Here is a 24,019-nt window from a genome sequence, read left to right as displayed (position 1 = left end):
CGTCTACATTTAGCATGGGTTGAACTTGATGGACGTATATCTTGTTTCAACCTCATCTACTGTGTAACTGTGTGTGTTGTGTACATGTCTGTGTGCTGGTACCTTCTCCTCCTCGGTGGGCTCTGGGTCTTCACTGCTCAGAGCGCTCTCCACCCTCGCAAGTCGCCCGGAGAGAGACAGTAGCAGGTTGACCACCTTGTCCAGGTCCCCGATGAAGATCCTGAACTTGTCGTACTCATTTGGTTTGCAGAGGCTCTTCAGCAGTTCCCCCACCTCATAGCCCAGGGTTGCGTTAGCGCCGATATCTTCCATGAGGCCCTGCTGAGCCTCGTGAAGGACCGAGAGCTTCCTGCTGATACTGTCTATCAGCTGAATCTGAGAGAGAGAAAAAAGAGAGAGAGAGAAAGCGAGAGAGCGAGAGAAAAGAGAAAGAGAGAGAGAGAGAAAGAGAGAGAGAGAGAAAGAGAGAAAGAAAGAGAGAGAGAAAGAGAGAGGGGGAGGGGGAAGGAAAAGGGGAGGGAGGAGAGAGGATAGGAGAGGAATGGAAAAGGGGAGAGAGGGAGAGTGAAAGGGTGTGATATAAAGAGGAGAGCAAGTGGGAGGTGGAGGGAAATGGGGAGAAGGATGAATAGATAAAGAGAGGGGTGGGATATGAGAGAGTGATGGTTTTAAAGGTGCAATCCCAAATAGTTGAATTTCTTATGGGCCTCCCTGAATGGGGAAGTGCTTATCAATCAAGTGTCTTATTTACCCTTATGTCAGATTTGGGTAAGAAATGCATCCACTACCCACATGAGGTCCCCTTAAACATGTCGCTGAATCAGTGGACTTTGGTCCTAGGAGGGATTGCTGGCAGACAGACTCCTTTGTAATCACACTGCATTCAGCTCCGGCCGTTCCACACTCACCTTCCTGAACATCAGCTCGTTCTCCTCCTCTGCTCCCGCAGCACTATCCCCTTCCTCCTGCACCCCGGGCATCTCCTTCATCTTGTTGAGCAACCCTGCCTTGGCCGCTGATGTGTTGAAATAAGCGGCGCAGGAGGTGGGACTGACCGCTCCGCACACCGGTGGGGGGGATATGGGCTGGAACTCAAACCTGCGGAGAGTGCAAAATACAATCACGGGTGTGAGTGAGTGAGTGAGTGAGTGGGAGGCATGGTGACAGGGCTGAGTGAGTGAGGGGGAGGCGTGGTGACAGGGCTGAGTGAGTGAGGGGGAGGCATGGTGACAGGGCTGAGTGAGTGAGGGGGAGGTGTGGTGACAGGGCTGAGTGAGGGGGAGGCGTGGTGACAGGGCTGATTGAGCAAGGGGGAGGCGTGGTGGCAGGGCTGAGTGAGCGAGGGGGAGGCGTGGTGACAGGGCTGAGTGAGTGAGAGGGAGGCGTGGTGACAGGGCTGAGTGAGTGAGGGGTGGTGACAGGGCTGAGTGAGCGAGGGGGAGGCGTGGTGGCAGGGCTGAGGGAGCGAGGGGGAGGCGTGGTGACAGGGCTGAGTGAAGGGGAGGCGTGGTGACAGGGCTGAGTGAGTGAGGGGGAGGCGCGGTGGCAGGGCTGAGTGAGCGAGGGGGAGGCGTGGTGACAGGGCTGAGTGAGTGAGGGGGAGGCGTGGTGACAGGGCTGAGTGAGTGAGAGGGAGGCGTGGTGACAGGGCTGAGTGAGTGAGAGGGAGGCGTGGTGACAGGGCTGAGTGAGTGAGGGGTGGTGACAGGGCTGAGTGAGCGAGGGGGAGGCGTGGTGGCAGGGCTGAGGGAGCGAGGGGGAGGCGTGGTGACAGGGCTGAGTGAAGGGGAGGCGTGGTGACAGGGCTGAGTGAGTGAGGGGGAGGCGCGGTGGCAGGGCTGAGTGAGCGAGGGGGAGGCGTGGTGACAGGGCTGAGTGAGTGAGGGGGAGGCGTGGTGACAGGGCTGAGTGAGTGAGAGGGAGGCGTGGTGACAGGGCTGAGTGAGCGAGGGGGAGGCGTGGTGGCAGGGCTGAGGGAGCGAGGGGGAGGCGTGGTGACAGGGCTGAGTGAAGGGGAGGCGTGGTGGCAGGGCTGAGTGAGCGAGGGGGAGGCGTGGTGACAGGGCTGAGTGAGTGAGGGGGAGGCGTGGTGACAGGGCTGAGTGACTGAGGGGGAGGCGTGGTGACAGGGCCGAGTGCTTCCTATACTGTGGGCCTAGTTACGAGAGAGTACTGTCACTGCATTTGAAGTGAAGTGAGTGTGTGTGTGTGTGTGTGTGTGTGTGTGTGTGTGTGTGTGTGTGTGTGTGTGTGTGTGTGTGTGTGTGTGTGTGTGTGTGTGTGTGTGTGTGTGTGTGTGTGTGTGTGTGTGTGTGTATATAGTGCAGAATAAATGAGTTCTTCAGTATTAGGTGATACCTTTTTTATTGGACTAACACTATATGTATATATACATATACACACATACATATATATTACAGTTTTTAATAAGCATCACATTATTAAGAGTGAAGACGCTCACTACAGTTCAATTCAGGTCCCAGACTGGGTGCTCACAAAAAAGCACAGCTAAAGAAGTTGTGCATAAACTGGAATGAAAGCAGCAAGCACGTCCCTTCAGTATGAAAAAATACAAATATATATATATATGTATGTGTGTGTGTATAAATACGTATATGTATAAGTGTGTACATATAAATAGGAATAGAGCAGGGGCAGCCAGCCTGTGAGTTGCAGCCAGAATTTACATGTGTCTCATTGTGAAAGACCACAAGAAGAAGAAAATAAAAATTCTAATAAATACCTGTATACACTGACACAGAACATAACCTGAGTGTGTCAGTGTGTAGTGCAATCACATTATACTCTGTGTCAGTGTATAGTGCGGAGTATACATATTCTGTCAGTGCATAGGTCCGCCAAGTTAGTCAGCGGCATCATACACAGACACAGGACATCACCTGACGGCACTATACACAGATACAGGTCATTACCTGACAGCACTATACACTGACACAGCATAACCTGACGGCACTATACACTGACACAGCATAACCTGACGGCACTATACACTGACACAGCATAACCTGACGGCACTATACACTGACACAGAGCATAACCTGACAGCACTATACACTGACACAGCATAACCTGACGGCACTATACACTGACACAGGACATAACCTGACAGCGCCATACACTGACACAGCATAACCTGACGGCACTATACACTGACACAGGACATAACCTGACAGCACTATACACTGACACAGGACATAACCTGACGGCACTATACACTGACACAGCATAACCTGACGGCACTATACACTGACACAGCATAACCTGACAGCACTATACACTGACACAGGACATAACCTGACGGCACTATACACTGACACAGCATAACCTGACGGCACTATACACTGACACAGCATAACCTGACAGCACTATACACTGACACAGCATAACCTGACGGCACTATACACAGACATAGCATAACCTGACGGCACTATACACTGGCACAGGACATAACCTGACGGCACTATACACTGACACATCATAACCTGACCGCACTATACACTGACACAGCATAACCTGACGGCACTATACACTGACACATCATAACCTGACCGCACTATACACTGACACAGCATAACCTGACCGCACTATACACTGACACAGCATAACCTGACCGCACTATACACTGACACATCATAACCTGACCGCACTATACACTGACACATCATAACCTGACCGCACTATACACTGACACAGCATAACCTGACGGCACTATACACTGACACAGCATAACCTGACGGCACTATACACTGACACAGAGCATAACCTGACGGCACTATACACTGACACAGGACATAACCTGACCGCACTATACACTGACACAGCATAACCTGACCGCACTATACACTGACACAGAGCATAACCTGACGGCACTATACACTGACACAGCATAACCTGACAGCACTATACACGGACACAGGACATAACCTGACGGCACTATACACTGACACAGCATAACCTGACGGCACTATACACTGACACAGCATAACCTGACGGCACTATACACTGACACAGAGCATAACCTGACGGCACTATACACTGACACAGAACATAACCTGACCGCACTATACACTGACACAGCATAACCTGACAGCACTATACACTGACACAGCATAACCTGACCGCACTATACACTGACACAGCATAACCTGACAGCACTATACACTGACACATCATAACCTGACCGCACTATACACTGACACAGCATAACCTGACGGCACGATACACTGACACAGGACATAACCTGACAGCACTATACACTGACACAGAGCATAACCTGACGGCACTATACACTGACACAGCATAACCTGACGGCGCTATACACTGACACAGCATAACCTGACAGCACTATACACTGACACATCATAACCTGACCGCACTATACACTGACACAGCATAACCTGACGGCACTATACACTGACACAGAGCATAACCTGACAGCACTATACACTGACACAGAGCATAACCTGACAGCACTATACACTGACACAGCATAACCTGACGGCACTATACACTGACACAGCATAACCTGACGGCACTATACACTGACACAGCATAACCTGACGGCACTATACACTGACACAGGACATAACCTGACAGCACTATACACTGACACAGAGCATAACCTGACAGCACTATACACTGACACAGAGCATAACGTGACAGCACTATACACTGACACAGCATAACCTGACGGCACTATACACTGACACAGCATAACCTGACAGCGCTATACACTGACACAGCATAACCTGACAGCACTATACACCGACACAGCATAACCTGACAGCACTATACACTGACATAGAGCATAACCTGACAGCACTATACACTGACACAGCATAACCTGACAGCACTATACACTGACACAGCATAACCTGACGGCACTATACACTGACACAGAGCATAACCTGACAGCACTATACACTGACATAGAGCATAACCTGACAGCACTATACACTGACACAGCATAACCTGACAGCACTATACACTGACACATCATAACCTGACCGCACTATACACCGACACAGCATAACCTGAGGGCACTATACACTGACACAGGACATAACCTGACGGCACTATACACTGACACAGCATAACCTGACAGCACTATACACCGACACATCATAACCTGACGGCACTATACACTGACACAGCATAACCTGACAGCACTATACACTGACACAGCATAACCTGACAGCACTATACACTGACATAGAGCATAACCTGACAGCACTATACACTGACACAGCATAACCTGACAGCACTATACACTGACACAGCATAACCTGACGGCACTATACACTGACACAGAGCATAACCTGACAGCACTATACACTGACATAGAGCATAACCTGACAGCACTATACACTGACACAGCATAACCTGACAGCACTATACACTGACACATCATAACCTGACCGCACTATACACCGACACAGCATAACCTGAGGGCACTATACACTGACACAGGACATAACCTGACGGCACTATACACTGACACAGCATAACCTGACAGCACTATACACCGACACATCATAACCTGACGGCACTATACACTGACACAGCATAACCTGACAGCACTATACACTGACACAGCATAACCTGACAGCACTATACACTGACACAGGACATAACCTGACGGCACTATACACTGACACATCATAACCTGACCGCACTATACACCGACACAGCATAACCTGAGGGCACTATACACTGACACAGCATAACCTAACAGCACTATACACTGACACAGCATAACCTGACGGCACTATAACCTGAGGGCACTATACACTGACACAGGACATAACCTAATAGCAATATACACTGACACAGCATAACCTGACAGCACTATAACCTGACCGCACTATACACTGACACAGCATAACCTGACGGCACTATACACTGACACAGCATAACCTGACGGCACTATACACTGACACAGCATAACCTGACGGCACTATACACTGACACAGCATAACCTGACGGCGCTATACACTGACACCGCATAACCTGACGGCACTATACACTGACACAGTATAACCTGACAGCACTATACACTGACACATCATAACCTGACGGCACTATACACCGACACAGCATAACCTGACGGCACTATACACTGACACAGCATAACCTGACAGCACTATACACTGACACAGCATAACCTGACGGCACTATACACTGACACAGGACATAACCTGACGGCACTATACACTGACACAGCATAACCTGACAGCGCTATACACTGACACACAGCATAACCTGACGGCACTATACACTGACACAGCATAACCTGGCGGCACTATACACTGACACAGAATATAACCTGACGGCACTATTCACTGACACAGGACATAACCTGACGGCACTATACACTGACACAGTATAACCTGACGGCACTATACACTGACACAGCATAACCTGACGGCATTATACACTGACACAGGACATAACCTGACGGCACTATACACTGACACAGTATAACCTGACGGCACTATACACTGACACAGCATAACCTGACGGCATTATACACTGACACAGTATAACCTGACAGCACTATACACTGACACAGAGCATAACCTGACAGCACTATACACTGACACAGCATAACCTGACGGCACTATACACTGACACAGGACATAACCTGACGGCACTATACACTGACACAGAGCATAACCTGACAGCACTATACACTGACACAGCATAACCTGACGGCACTATACACTGACACAGGACATAACCTGACGGCACTATACACTGACACAGGACATAACCTGACGGCACTATACACTGACACAGCATAACCTGACGGCACTATACACTGACACAGTATAACCTGACGGCACTATACACTGACACAGAATATAACCTGACGGCACTATACACTGACACACAGCATAACCTGACGGCACTATACACTGACACAGCATAACCTGACGGCACTATACACTGACACAGTATAACCTGACGGCACTATACACTGACACAGAGCATAACCTGACAGCACTATACACTGACACAGCATAACCTGACAGCACTATACACTGACACAGGACATAACCTGACAGCACTATACACTGACACAGGACATAACCTGACGGCACTATACACTGACACAGCATAACCTGACGGCACTATACACTGACACAGGACATAACCTGACGGCACTATACACTGACACAGCATAACCTGACAGCACTATACACTGACACAGGACATAACCTGACGGCACTATACACTGACACAGCATAACCTGACGGCACTATACACTGACACAGCATAACCTGACGGCACTATACACTGACACAGGACATAACCTGACGGCACTATACACTGACACAGCATAACCTGACGGCACTATACACTGACACAGCATAACCTGACAGCACTATACACTGACACAGGACATAACCTGACGGCACTATACACTGACACAGCATAACCTGACGGCACTATACACTGACACAGCATAACCTGACAGCACTATACACTGACACAGCATAACCTGACGGCACTATACACTGACACAGCATAACCTGACGGCACTATACACTGACACAGCATAACCTGACAGCACTATACACTGACACAGCATAACCTGACAGCACTATACACTGACACAGCATAACCTGACAGCACTATACACTGACACAGCATAACCTGACGGCACTATACACTGACACAGGACATAACCTGACGGCACTATACACTGACACAGGACATAACCTGACGGCACTATACACTGACACAGAGCATAACCTGACGGCACTATACACTGACACAGCATAACCTGACGGCACTATACACCGACACAGAGCATAACCTGACGGCACTATACACCGACACAGAGTATAACCTGACGGCACTATACACTGACACAGCATAACCTGACAGCACTATACACTGACACAGAGTATAACCTGACAGCACTATACACTGACACAGAGTATAACCTGACGGCACTATACACTGACACAGAGTATAACCTGACGGCACTATACACTGACACAGCATAACGTGACCGCACTATACACTGACACAGCATAACCTGACGGCACTATACACTGACACAGCATAACCTGACAGCACTATACACTGACACAGCATAACCTGACAGCACTATACACTAACACAGGACATAACCTGACGGCACTATACACTGACACAGGACATAACCTGACAGCACTATACACTGACACAGCATAACCTGACGGCACTATACACTGACACAGGACATAACCTGACGGCACTATACACTGACACAGGACATAACCTGACCGCACTATACACTGACACAGCATAACCTGACGGCACTATACACTGACACAGCATAACCTGACAGCGCTATACACTGACACAGGACATAACCTGACGGCACTATACACTGACACAGGACATAACCTGACGGCACTATACACTGACACAGTATAACCTGACAGCACCATACACTGACACAGCATAACCTGACCGCACTATACACTGACACAGCATAACCTGACGGCACTATACACTGACACAGCATAACCTGACGGCACTATACACTGACACAGAGTATAACCTGACGGCACTATACACTGACACAGCATAACCTGACGGCGCTATACACTGACACAGGACATAACCTGACGGCACTATACACTGACACAGTATAACCTGACAGCACCATACACTGACACAGCATAACCTGACCGCACTATACACTGACACAGCATAACCTGACCGCACTATACACTGACACAGCATAACCTGACCGCACTATACACTGACACAGCATAACCTGACAGCACTATACACTGACACAGAGTATAACCTGACAGCACTATACACTGACACAGCATAACCTGACGGCACTATACACCGACACAGAGCATAACCTGACGGCACTATACACTGACACAGAGCATAACCTGACGGCACTATACACTGACACAGGACATAACCTGACGGCACTATACACTGACACAGCATAACCTGACAGCACTATACACTGACACAGAGTATAACCTGACGGCACTATACACTGACACAGCATAACCTGACGGCACTATACACTGACACAGAGTATAACCTGACGGCACTATACACTGACACAGCATAACCTGACGGCACTATACACTGACACAGCATAACCTGACGGCACTATACACTGACACAGCATAACCTGACGGCACTATACACTGACACAGCATAACCTGACAGCACTATACACTGACACAGGAAATAACCTGACAGCACTATACACTGACACAGCATAACCTGACGGCACTATACACTGACACAGGACATAACCTGACGGCACTATACACTGACACAGGACATAACCTGACAGCACTATACACTGACACAGCATAACCTGACGGCACTATACACTGACACAGCATAACCTGACGGCACTATACACTGACACAGGACATAACCTGACGGCACTATACACTGACACAGGACATAACCTGACAGCACTATACACTGACACAGCATAACCTGACAGCGCTATACACTGACACAGGACATAACCTGACGGCACTATACACTGACACAGTATAACCTGACAGCACCATACACTGACACAGCATAACCTGACAGCACTATACACTGACACAGCATAACCTGACCGCACTATACACTGACACAGCATAACCTGACGGCACTATACACTGACACATCATAACCTGACGGCACTATACACTGACACATCATAACTTGACAGCACTATACACTAACACAGCATAACCTGACGGCACTATACACTGACACATCATAACCTGACCGCACTATACACTGACACAGCATAACCTGACAGCACTATACACTGACACAGCATAACCTGACCGCACTATACACTGACACAGGACATAACCTGACCGCACTATATACTGACACAGCATAACCTGACGGCACTATACACTGACACAGCATAACCTGACGGCACTATACACTGACACAGCATAACCTGACCGCACTATACACTGACACAGCATAACCGGACCGCACTATACACTGACACAGCATAACCTGACCGCACTATACACTGACACAGCATAACCTGACGGCACTATACACTGACACAGCATAACCTGACGGCACTATACACTGACACAGCATAACCTGACAGCACCATACACTGACACATCATAACCTGACAGCACTATACACTGACACAGGACATAACCTGACGGCACTATACACTGACACAGGACATAACCTGAGGGCACTATACACTGACACAGCATAACCTGACGGCACTATACACTGACACAGCATAACCTGAGGGCACTATACACTGACACAGGACATAACCTGAGGGCACTATACACTGACACAGGACATAACCTGACGGCACTATACACTGACACAGCATAACCTGAGGGCACTATACACTGACACAGGACATAACCTGACGGCACTATACACTGACACAGCATAACCTGACGGCACTATACACTGACACAGCATAACCTGACGGCACTATACACTGACACAGGACATAACCTGACGGCACTATACACTGACACAGCATAACCTGACGGCACTATACACTGACACAGCATAACCTGACGGCACTATACACTGACACAGGACATAACCTGACGGCACTATACACTGACACAGCATAACCTGACTGCACTATACACTGACACAGCATAACCTGACAGCACCATACACTGACACATCATAACCTGACAGCACCATACACTGACACATCATAACCTGACAGCACTATACACTGACACAGGACATAACCTGACGGCACTATACACTGACACAGGACATAACCTGAGGGCACTATACACTGACACAGCATAACCTGACGGCACTATACACTGACACAGCATAACCTGAGGGCACTATACACTGACACAGGACATAACCTGAGGGCACTATACACTGACACAGGACATAACCTGACGGCACTATACACTGACACAGCATAACCTGAGGGCACTATACACTGACACAGGACATAACCTGACGGCACTATACACTGACACAGCATAACCTGACGGCACTATACACTGACACAGCATAACCTGACGGCACTATACACTGACACAGGACATAACCTGACGGCACTATACACTGACACAGCATAACCTGACTGCACTATACACTGACACAGCATAACCTGACAGCACTATACACTGACACAGCATAACCTGACGGCACTATACACTGACACAGCATAACCTGACAGCGCTATACACTGACACAGCATAACCTGCCGGCACACTACACTGACACAGCATAACCTGAGGGCACTATACACTGACACAGCATAACCTGACGGCACTATACACTGACACAGCATAACCTGACGGCACTATACACTGACACAGGATATAACCTGACAGCACTATACACTGACACAGCATAACCTGACAGCACTATACACTGACACAGCATAACCTGACGGCACTATACACTGACACAGCATAACCTGACGGCACTATACACTGACACAGCATAACCTGAGGGCACTATACACTGACACAGCATAACCTGACGGCACTATACACTGACACAGCATAACCTGAGGGCACTATACACTGACACAGCATAACCTGACGGCACTATACACTGACACAGCATAACCTGACGGCACTATACACTGACACAGGATATAACCTGACAGCACTATACACTGACACAGCATAACCTGACAGCACTATACACTGACACAGCATAACCTGACGGCACTATACACTGACACAGCATAACCTGACGGCACTATACACTGACACAGCATAACCTGACCGCACTATACACTGACACAGCATAACCTGACGGCACTATACACTGACACAGCATAACCTGACGGCACTATAGGAGCTCAGGAGCGGAGCTGGCTAGGGGGCGCTCTAGCTTCTCCTCTTCCATAGAGATATCTCTATGGTCTCTCTGCACTGCCTGCAGTCAGAGACCCTGGTCTATTCCCCCCTTTTCAGGGGACGCACATGAACCCCTGAAGGGCATGGAGCGCGATCAAATGTCTTAAGGCGATGATCGCGCCCAATGACCGCACGGGCGGCAGCAGGAGGGGGCGCACGTTGCGTGAGGAATCAGTTGAAACGGATTTCTCGGCGCGTCGGGCAGGTCACATGAGCCTTCGCCCAATGAGGGCGAACCAGCTCCGTGACATCACTGACACGACCCTAGACACGCACCCCCGACGGTGCGTCTAACATGTCCGAAAAACGCACCCGCTTCACGTGGGTGATGTCACGGACGCGCATGCCTCTGCGCGGGTGAAGGCAGCATGGCTCGGGCCTTAGCCACCCCTGGAATAGAGACACGGGCCTGGGGGAGGAGCTAGTCAGTAGTGGTATTACAGAATATACTATTACATTCTGTAATGCAGGATGTGCCCACCAGGGGGTGCAAGAGCTCCATGTATTGGCCATTATGGGGACATATGGAGAATGCACTAATTTATTTCAAATTACAGTACACCACTGAAGCTCAAGATCAGTCATCAAGGGCAACCACAAAAGCCAGGTTCAGTAATACATACCTAAGCACGTTATCTTAGTGATAATTAAGGCTTGGCCAATTGGATACGTATGTATAGAGATATCCTAAAAAACAGGTCCAATGGGCTGAATCTGAGCACTAATGCCCGATTAGATAAAAGGGGATTTATTTTACAACTGCTATTATTATATTTTAGCTGGAACGCAATTATCAGACCTGGAACAAACTGTTTTTACAAGAATATTAATGCCAAATCTCATCAAATTCGACATTTATTTAGTCCAATCCTGTTGTTTATTTTAAAAATGTCTGTCTGCTTTTTTGGGAAATTCTGCATCTGATTTTTTTTTTATTTTAAGAGAAATTTCCGTATAAAAATCATAAGCAAGCGGAATATTCCCCAGACTTTTTTTCTGATATGGGTGCAGAAGCCTGGGTGGGAAAGACTGAGGTAGATTAATCCAACCCCGTAGTTAATCATATGTTAATTATCATCAGCTGTGATCGAAGACATTAATGAATGTGGAATTCATTACCCATGGAGACTGTGATGGCAGATAGAATAGATGTGTTCAAAAAAAAAGGTTGGACATCTTTTTAGAGAGGAAAGGTATACAGGGATATACCAAATAAGTAAACCTGGGAAGGATGTTGATCCAGGGAGTAATCTGATTGCCAATTCTTAGCGTCAGGAAGGAATTTATTTTTCCCCTTATGAGATATCATTGGATGTGTCACTGGGGTTTGTGTTTGCCTTCCTCTGGATCAATATACTGTAAGTACGGATATAGGATAAAGTATTTGTCGTCTACATTTAGCGTAGGTTGAACTTGATGGATGCATATCTTTTTTTCAACCTCATCTACTATGTAACTGTAATTATCTGTTCACATATGATAATAGATCAATAATTCAACTAAAACATATTTATCAAAAAGTGGCTATCTTTTAAAATCGTTAAAATAACAAAATTAGGGCGCTCTTTTAAATGACTATTTTTCTACGAATAGCAAAATAAACACAGGCCCGATCCCCACATGCGTACAAATCGCCGTTGAAGCCCCGTAACCCATTCCACAGCAGCTTGGAATATATAATGATTCATGAGCGTTAGGTGCCAGTTTGACCCTTTTCCATTAACCACTACACCAACGGCTGTATAAATTCCACCCACCTGTCGTGAATGGAACTCTCCGACCAATCGTCTTCGTCGAGCCGGTCGCCAGCCTCGAACAGGTCACCAGACGGGGTTGGGAGGTCCCTGCCAGTGATTTCGGACGTAGTAGGGGCAGGCGGGAGCGAGGGGGACTGTGGACAGGAAGGGATGTCTTCTGGGTTGCCCGTGGAATCTTCTCGTGTCTCCTCGCTCCTCACTTCTGCTGTAGCCGAGGGTGCAAATGTCTGGCCACGGAGGGGTGGTATGGAGTCAGGGGGCACGGTGTCACCCTTTTGGCTCCTCGCTGGAGATCTTGTGTCAGTCGGCGTCCTTTGACCCTCCGAATATGTCCCCAGCCTGAGGAGAACATCATGCATCAGAATACACCCTAGAAATGTCAGCCTGACATAGCAGGTAAAAGCAACAAATGTGTCTGATAAAGGAAAGGAAGCCCCTGTGATAATGCCACTTATCTCGGTTTCATGAACATAAGTGTAATGTCACAGAACTTTCAGCTTTCTCCAGGTGACGGGAAGATCCAAATGTAACTGAATGATCCAGCAGCAGAGATGCTTCTGAGGCTTTGTACATAGGAGTGTTGTACCGTGTCCTAAATGTTCCTAAAACCGGGTAATGGGTACCCTGGCAAAATGAACCGTTGCACCCAGTTACCCGGACAGCACTTACCTGCAGGGTGAGGAAGGCCGCTGCGGACGGTGAAGAGGACCGCGGCGACATCTGGGAGCAGCAGCAGAGATCCTGGTGGCGGTGGCAGCAGCCTAAGTCCGCGTTCAGCCGGCGGGAGCAGCAGGAATGTAGCACACAGCTGTTGCTGGTAGGAGCTGGGGAACCATGTGACCGGAGCAGGAGCCGGCTGTCCAATAGGAACGCTCCTGCTCCGGTCACATGGTTCCCCGGCTCCCATCGGCATCAGCTGTGTGCCGTGTTCCTGCTGCTCTCGCCGGCTGAACACGAATTTGTGCTGCTGCCACCGCCACGCCTGCTGCTCCCAGATTTTGCTGTAGCAGGAGACACTACCAAAAGCAGCTCCCATTCAATGTTCGGGGGCGTGCTCGTGACATCACGTGAGTAGTTCGGCATCATTGGCTGAGCCGCGCGCACGTGACCCGGCCGCAGTGCGGCAAATTAAAAAGAACTTTATCGCGCAAAATAATCGCTCTATGGCCGGGCGCATTGCCTTTCCGGCTTTTTTATTTTGGCGTGCGGAATGTCGCTCGCGCCGTCGCTGTTACCAAGGACCCGGCCATAATGCGCGCGACAGACCCAAAATAGTTTCGTGCGCCTCTTGCCTGAGCAATGGGCGTCCTCCGTTGACGCGCGCGACAGAGAGGCTTGGCCGTGACGTCACAGCCTGAAAACTTGAGGTTCACCCTCATTGGCTCAAACGGCTCACGTGACGTGAAAATTCCAAAATCGATTCGTCTCCTCCAGATCCGGCCGCGCCATCGCATTGCGCACAGTATGGCCGGACTGGTTAAAGTAAATGAATTTGTTTGTGCCGCTTGCAGCGGCTTCGCCCGCACTATGGCTGCTTAAATGCTTTTAAAACCTAACTAAATGCTTTTATTTGTGCGAGCTTTCGAGATACACTGATCTCTTCTTCCGGCGATGTTACAATGAATAAAGCATGCAAGGGTTTTACTTAAAAACAGTGTCTCTTGGAATGTATCTGTGATCACGTGGTCGTGGGCAGCCAATGGAAGGGCAGATAAGCCCCGTCATGGCCCGCCCCACGCACATACCATCGCTCCCCTACAGACTGCAGGTCGCGGCTTTTATCTGTGAACGCGCTGCCAGGTCGCCAGGTGCACGTACAGCAGTAAATACTGGGGCCGCAGCCTTACTGTGTCTGTTCCTCTCTGTGCACACCCTGCTCTCCTACTCATCTCATCTGTCTCCTCCGCTCCTTGCTGTCTCTCCGTTTCCTCCTCCTACTGACCTTGCTATCTCACCTCACCTCTTTTTGCACTTCCTCCTTCCCAAGGTTCACACTGCTCTCCATTCCCTCCTCCTAATCATCCTTCTGTCTCCTACCCTCCTTGCTGTCTCTCTCTGTCTCCTCCTCGCCTTCCCACCCTCCTCCATCATGCCCTGCTCCTCTTTGCACTCTATCCTCCCCTCGCTTTGCACTCCCTGCCTTACTGTGTCTGCTCCTCTCTGTGCACACTACACCCCCTCCTCTCCTACTCAACTCATCTGTCTGCTTGCTGTCTGCACTGCCATTACATTCCCACCCCCACTGTTTCCTGGGTGAGTGAGAGTCCGCTCAGTCTATCACAGAGGGAGAGGAATGTGTGTGTATCTTTATTTATATAGCACCGACTGTGTACTCCGCGCTTCACAAAGACAATACAGTATAGGAAATTATAATAATACAATAAGCGCAGCAAAGTCAGACTATAGGAAAGGAAATCCCTGTCCCGGAGAGCTTACAATCTAAGTGGTGTGTTGGGAGAGTTACAGAGACAGCGGGTGAGGGAATAAGTGCTGTAGAAGGCAGTGCTTGGCCACAATGGTTGGTAGGAGTGACTGTGTGTGTGGGACAATAGCCATGAGTGCAGGCTGTTGGGAGGCTTATTTTGCGATGTGAGTTTTAAGGTTGGTTGGTAATAAATTAGATGGGTAAATACTATTAGCCGGGAAAGAGAGAAGAGAGAGAAGAGAGAAGAGAGGACAATTTGTGGGGTGCATTTTATTGAGAGGTGTAGAAGTTGTTGAAAAAGGAGGTGTGTAAATAGTGCTACAATGTCTGGGCACAGGCATAGGTGGAGAGGAGGAGAGATGAAGAAATGTGGCAAGAAGGAGAGTGGGGGAGTTGGTGAGAAGAGAGAAGTTTACAAAAGGAGTGAGGAAACAGCAAACAGAAAAAGCAATAGGGAGACAGTAATGAGATGCAGTGAGAGAGGTGGGAGGGGAGAGGTCCCGGATACTGGAGGAGATGAGGAGTAGGAGGTGAGAGAGCAGGTGTATATATCAGGCCTGGGAGGGCAGTGTGTTACTGAAGAGTACACAGCAGCTTAGAAAGTTACGTTCTCACAGTTGCCGGGGTGATGATGAAGTGCAGAGTCCAGTTCTTATATTCTTCACCTCCAATTCAACTCCAATCTGAACTCCACAGACACTTCAAATGTCTTAAGGCGTTGCCCCAGTGCCCCAGTGCCTTCTACAGCGCATGCCTCGGCGTGCCCTGTGCGTACAAACACCGCCCCTCAATGGGGCTGGGCCCAGTAAGTACCTTCGCGCAGAAGGTGCAGCCGCGCTGTACTACAAATTTTCCCAAAGACAATGAGATTTAATTTAAAAGTTGCGATGGAGGGGGTGGCCACGCCCCCACCGGCAGTTCAGCCAATGAGGGTGAATAAGCCACGTGAGTTCATGGCCACGCCCCTGGAAAACCCCAGCCACGTCCCCCCACCCCCCCCACCCCTGTCGCAAACTCTGCAGTCTTGTCCCAGACCGCAGATCGTGGTGAAGCGCTGTGCACGCGCCGAAACCCCCCCCCCCCCCGCCACTGGGACCGCGGCCTAAGATGTTACACAGCCAATGTGCAGACTCAGGCCATTCAGACTATCACAGAGGGATGTGAAGACATGCTTAGATATATATATATCTTCTTATACTATATTAGTGAAAGCACTGTATGCCTGCCTGCCTGCCTGCCTGCCTGGATGTCCGGTGTCCCTAGGGGAAATCTCATTGGTCCCTTGGCCCGCCCCCGCACACCTCTCATTGGCCTGAGGCGGAGTGACGGGCCAAAGGACACACAGGGACACACACACACACACACACACACACACACACACACACAGACACACACACAGACACACACACACACACACGGACGGGGACACACACACACAATCCCCTCCCGGTGCCCCTCACTCTCCGCACCTCAACTTCCACCCCCCCCCACCCTCCCTGTGTCCAAACTTACCCGGAGTTCCGTGTACACACACACACATTCCCACCCCCCCCCCCAAGCTCACACACACCTCACCCCCCCCCCAAGCTCATCCACCCCCCCAAGCTCACACCCCCCACCCCCCCAAGCTCACACCCCGGCGCCGCTACAGTCAGCGGGGGAGCGGAGCGAGCGCCCGGGACACACGCGGGGGAGCGGCCACAACACGCGGCCTCCCGCCTCACATCCACGTGGGAGCGGCCGGATGAGTGAGGCAGCGGCCGGATGAGTGAGGCAGCGGCCGGATGAGTGAGGCAGCGGCCGGATGAGTGAGGCAGCGGCAGGATGAGTGAGGCAGCGGCAGGATGAGTGAGGCAGCGGCAGGATGAGTGAGGCAGCGGCAGGATGAGTGAGCTCCCCCCCCCCCTCCACATGCTACGTGCTGCTCTTGCCCCTCCGCTCCCGGCTCCCCCCTGTCACCGCGTGACAGGCCGCGGGACGTGAGATGGGAGGGGGGATGCCCCTCCGCTCCCGGCTCCCCCCTGTCACCGCGTTTGTATAGGTGCCTGTGAACCCATAAACCTTTTGTGATTAATTTGGTAAATCAATGTGTCTCTTGAGTCACTATCCATTTTCATGTTGAGGGTTGACATTATTGAGTCATTCCCTAGCTTTGCCCACATGTTTTTATGGGTAGTACCCGTGACAGGGGTCCTAGCCTTTATTAAGTGTTTTTAATCATGTACTGTTTATCTCTTTTTTTTGCACTGTGTCAATTAATAAAATGCTATATGTTATTCTGCATACCTGAGTGCTCCCATACGGGTTACTTTTTTCTCTTTTTACACACACACACACACACACACACACACACACACATATACATATATATATATATATATATATATATATATATATACATACACACACACAGTATATATATATATATATATATATATATATATATACAGTATATATAGCAACTGTAAATATTCCTGTATATTCATCTGCATGTCTTAGGCAGGTCTGCAACCCTGTCTTTCACCATTATCGCCCAGCACACAGCACTTCCACTGCAGCAAGGGATTCTGGGAAATGTCATGCAAATGAGCACACAGTGCCACCTTTCATCTCAAGCTCACATTACATGAACAACCCTTAGCCAATGCATGCTGCTTTAGACACAGCTTTTAAGCAAGGACTTGGGAGATGCAAAGTCAGTTAACCCACTCACAGACATGTTTCAACCTTGATGGGTATCATCAGTGTGAGGTTGGCTTACTGACATTTGCATGAGCAAAATATATATATTACATTAATTAGGATATTAACACCTATCACTCTCCCTGTGCACCCCACTGCAATTGAAATCCCATCCCCCAGTGTTTCCTGGCATTATGTTCAGCCTATCACAGAGGGGTGTGCAGACATCCTCAGAGAAAGGTATACAAACATATACATATACACACACACCACACACACCACACACACCACACACACCACACACACCACACACACCACACACACCACACACACCACACACACCACACACACCACACACACACCACACACACACCACACACACACACCACACACACACCACACACACCACACACACACCACACACACACCACACACACCACACACACCACACCCACACCACACACACCACACCCACACACCACACCCACACACCACACACCACACACCACACACACTTTTTTACAGTTTACATATGTGCCCTAACTCAGGTTTCAACCAGGAACCCTGCAGATCCGTCACACTGTGCCGCTCAGTGCCAGCTTCCTGCGTCACCCACTTACTGCAGTATTAATGGCAGCTACTTGGCACTTGCCCCAGACCGGGTTGGCACAGGACGTGGGGCAGAGTGTGGTTCCAGTGCCTACGTGGGCTGGACATTCGCACCAAGATCACCCTATTTAACTGCCTGGGTTTTTATTTACAGAGTACAAAGGACCTGTTAATTCATTTGTTTAAAAGCAAACGAAAAAGATGTCTATCTAATAACATATAGCAAACATAGCTCATCCAGTCAGTCCCTCCCTCCCTCCCAGCGCTGGGGAACAGGCAGCAATGGGCATGTTCTCCTTTAACACTGCTGCTAGTGGGATATAGGGTGTGAAAGAGACAGGAGCAGAGAGGATTATTCAAACCGGAGATAGATAGATAGTGTGAAGAGGAAGAGGGGGAGAGAGATTGGGAGAGAGAGAGGGGGGGAGAGAGAGAGGGGGGGGGAGAGAGAGAGGGGGGGAGGAGAGAGAGAGGGGGAGGAGAGAGAGGGAGGAGAGAGAGAGGGGGAGAGAGAGAGGGGGAGAGAGAGAGAGGGGGAGGAGACAGAGGGGGGGAGAGAGAGGGGGAGAGAGAGGGGGAGAGAGAGGGGGAGAGAGGGAGAGGGGGAGAGAGAGAGAGGGGGAGAGAGAGAGAGGGGGAGAGAAGGGGAGAGAGGTGGGGAGAGGGGGAGAGAGAGGGAGAGCGGGGGAGGGGGAGAGAGGGGGAGAGAGGGGGAGAGAGGGGGAGAGAGGGGGGAGAGAGGGGGAGAGAGGGGGAGAGAGGGAGAGAGAGGGAGAGAGAGGGAGAGAGGGAGGGGGAGACTGTTTGGGGCAGTCAAGGTGTAAACATTGGCATATTTAAAAACATTTTAGGGGGTGAAATAAGGCTTTTGAACCTACATTTAAAAAAAAAAAAAATACATTAAAACATATTATGAATCATAAAGCCAGACTATTGCAAGCAGGGACTGCGGGGTTAACTTACCTTACGTTGTCGTGGTCAGGGGATGTGGGAAGCTGCAGGGCCCCTGGCGGAGCTCCATAATGCCGCAGACCTGCAGGCCGCAACACAGGGGACCCGGGGCTGCCTGGTGTGAACCTGGTGGAGGAAGGCGGAGAGGCCTGCGACATCTTTAAGAAGGCCTTGTCTAAGGGGAGGCTCCGAGAGCGCTGCCTCACAGCCTCCACGCTCAGACTGCGCTCTTGTGGCGCTGCCTCTACTTTAGAGCGCACAAAGTCTGAGTTGGAAGACTGGTGAGATGCCCGACGCTCCCGGTACTTGTCCCAGTTGGGAGGGGGCGGGCGAGGTGGGCCCTGCTTCTTTAACAAGGCTGGCGGCTCCCGTTGACGCTCATCTAGCTTGGCCAGAGGTGGCTCTCTCCTGTCCCTTGCCGCGAGTCCTTCAAAGTTGAGCTGGCTCTCGGAGTAGGCTCTCCCGCGCGCTAGGCCAGGGAAGGAGGGCCCGTCCTCGAAAGATGCCAGCTCCGCTTCCCTGAGGGGGCGATCCCTGTCACAGGAAAGGTCGTGGGTGGACACTGCGCGGTAGCACTGGGGCCAGTCGTGGTCAGCGCTGTCACAGCAGGGTCTGTAGGGGCCGGGATGGTGAAAGCCAAACTTATAGTGGGACAATTCACTGCAAGACAGAACATCACATTCATCCATCCATATATAAAAAAAAAACTTTGGAGTGTGTTTACAATCTTTATCTATAGTCTTTTGGTGATCCAACTGTTTGTCAGTCCTCAGAACCCCAGGTACAATTGCTCTTGGTTTGCAAAATAATTAGTCAGACAACAGACGGAGCTGATGTTACATAGTAGATGAGGTTGAAAAAAGACATGCGTCCATCAAGTTCAACCTATGTTAAATGTAGATGGCATGTACTTTATCCTATATCCGTACTTACAGAATATTGATCCAGAGGAAGGCAAACAAAAAACCCCAGTGACATATCATCCAATAATATCTCATAAAGGGAAAAATAAATTCCTTCCTGACTCCAAGATTTGGCAATCGGATTACTCCCTGGATCAACATCCTTCCCATGTTTACTTATTAGGTATATCCCTGTATACCTTTCCTTTCTAAAAAGATGTTCAACCTTTTTTTGAACATATCTATTGTATCTGCCATCACTGTGGGTAATGAATTCCACATTGTAACTGCCCTTACTGTAAAGAACCCTTTCCTTTGTTGCTGGTGAAATCTTCTTTCCTCCAACCCTAAGGGATGACCCTGTGTCCTTTGTACTGCCCGTGGGATGAATACTTCTTTTGAAAGCTCATTGTACTGTCTCCGAATATATTTGTATATAGTTATCATATCCCCTCTTAGACGCCTCTTTTCTAATGTAAACAAATATAATTTAGCTAGCCTCTCCTCATTAGTCAGATTATCCGCCCCCTTTATTAATTTGGTGGCTCTTTTCTGCGCTCTCTCTAGTTCCATAATGTCTTTTCTAAGGAGTGGTGCCCAAACTGTACTCCATATTCCAGGTGTGGTCTTACTAATGCTTTGTAAAGGGGCATAATTATGTTTACTTCCCTTCCACCTATTCCACGTTTAATGCAAGATAAGATCTTGTTTGCCTTTGCAGCTACTGCATGACATTGGGCACTATTGCTAAGCCTGCTGTCTACAAGCACTCCTAAATCCTTCTCCATCAAGGATTCCCCCAATTTATCCCCGTTTAATTTGTAAATTGCCTGTTTATTCTCGTTTCCCAAATGCATAACCTTACATGTATCTGTATTAAACCTTATCTGCCATTTACCTGCCCACGTTTCCAGTCTAATGTAAAGTGGACTGAATCTTTCTAAAAGGTGAATCGTCGCCAGTGTCAAAGACTGTATAGAATATACATATAGGAGATGAGAATCTTCCCCGCAAAGCTTGCAATCTAATGGAGTTGAAGGGATATAGGGACATATTTACCAAGTGGTACTATTCCATAAGAAACCTACCAGGCCATTGAAGTGAATGAGCTGCAAGGTATCTCTTTGCCGGCACTGGAAGGTGTCCTATGGAATAGCATCACTTAGGCAATACGGGCCACAATGCCTTCAGATGCATCAAATTCCCAGAGGGTGTATTCTGCAGTTCCACAGACCGGTCCTATTCTAAGGGATCTGAATCATGGAAACCTTACTTTCCTGTCACCGGCTTGGGAAGGGGAAGGCGGGGGAGGGGAGGGGGCACGTCTGAGCAGGACACACCCTGTCATAGGAAATTCCCAATCAAAGGAGCGAGCCGGAGAGTGGAAAAATTAACGGGAATCCCAGACGATTACACACAGGGCTGAGACAATGGGGCTTAGATTTCTAGGGTTTAACCCCTTCCCGGCAGAGGCCCCCCTGGCCGGGAAGGTCAAAGGGTAGTCCCAAAGTGACCTAATACCGTGACTTGTTTAATGGGTTAAACAGTCAGTCCCAAAGCAAACTTAACCCCTTAAATACATCACTATCATTAGGTCACTTTGCTTCTACATGGGAATGAGCCTTCGTTTAAACTATTAAACACGTCACTGTCACTGTGGTCCTACATGACGGTCCATTTAAGTTGTTAAACATGTCAATGGCATTAGGCCACTTTGCTTCTTTGTGTGACTGACCCTTTTTAAACTCAAGTATGAGTAGGGGCACCTATAGAACTTGTAACTCACAAACCTCCATGCTGCTACAAGCAGCCGAGTGCTCCCGCAAACAGGTCCTTCAACCTCTAAACAATCCAAAATTAATAATTGCAGTGTGGCACAACCATGGTTAAATCAAAAGGCATAAAAGATGTAGTACCGTGCAATGGTCTACATTTCAGTGACTTAATAAACTTCAATACATGGTTGTCCTGATTAAAGGGTTTTAAGTCACTGAAATGTTGATGGTTTCAATATATCTTGAATCATTTTGATTAGACTGGTTATATCACATTGCATTTATTCACCTTTACAAACCAGGCTTCCATCAATTTGAAGCAAAATGGAGACAACTGACCGATAGGAAACATTACAAGAACTGTATATCCAGGACAGTCCCAAGGTAATCCACTGCCCCAAGCCCCCCTCCCCCCCACTTGTTCTCCCACAAAGACGTCAACATTTCTCACCTCGTAGACTGGCTGCACTTCCTGTTGATTTTCAGTGGTTGGGTCCATTCCTTCACCGGTACTTCCTGCGCACCAAATTCCACCAGGAAGGAAGGAAAACAAGGGGAGATTCAGACATTCAATGGGTCAACAGCAACTATTTTCGGAACCCTTCCTGGATTATAAACACTTAGGACAGGTGCCCCTGTCTGTATCCCAATGGTAAACACTTCTAGTCACCTACAAAGCCAGCCAGCACTCAACCAAAAGCATGTTACCCCTACTCCCAACAGAACCCACAAGTGGGGGATGCAGTCTCAGTATGGCCAAGTCTGGAGAACATACCAGCTTTTAATAGCGTATTTAACCTCCCCTCTTTTTCTAACCACCAAACTGGTTCAACTTGCTTTGCCTCTTGCCGGCCCTACTGTTCTTTGATGGGTGCCCAAACCAAACTCTGGGGAAAATGGAACCAAAGAGATGCCCTCTAACCAGGGCTGGGACTTGTTTGTTTATTGTAAGAGGGATCTGAGGGCGATCCTATTAAAACAGAGGTGTGGTTGGCTTCTGATTGTTATTACA

General features: G+C 49.1%; 1 protein-coding gene across 5 annotated transcripts in view; it reads right to left on the bottom strand.

The window, feature by feature from the left end:
* The window catches only part of SHROOM4 (shroom family member 4), a 78,701-nt gene that overhangs the window by 3,618 nt on the left and 51,064 nt on the right, over nt 1-24,019 (bottom strand). For 4 of the 5 annotated variants that reach the window (XM_075572986.1, XM_075572988.1, XM_075572989.1 and 1 more), the window contains 5 exons: nt 23,459-23,523; nt 20,343-20,990; nt 13,664-14,002; nt 909-1,098; nt 103-375 (listed from right to left, as the gene is read on the bottom strand). In XM_075572986.1, coding sequence (XP_075429101.1) covers nt 103-375; nt 909-1,098; nt 13,664-14,002; nt 20,343-20,990; nt 23,459-23,523 — 1,515 coding nt within the window. The remainder of the gene's footprint in view (nt 1-102; nt 376-908; nt 1,099-13,663; nt 14,003-20,342; nt 20,991-23,458; nt 23,524-24,019) is intronic. The other variant, XM_075572987.1, reaches the window with a different exon arrangement.

Source organism: Ascaphus truei, chromosome 16, assembly GCF_040206685.1.
Source record: "Ascaphus truei isolate aAscTru1 chromosome 16, aAscTru1.hap1, whole genome shotgun sequence".
Taxonomy (NCBI): Eukaryota; Metazoa; Chordata; class Amphibia; order Anura; family Ascaphidae; genus Ascaphus; species Ascaphus truei.
The sequence above is the reverse complement of the archived record's forward strand: the minus strand, read 5'-3'. Positions and strand labels throughout refer to the sequence as shown.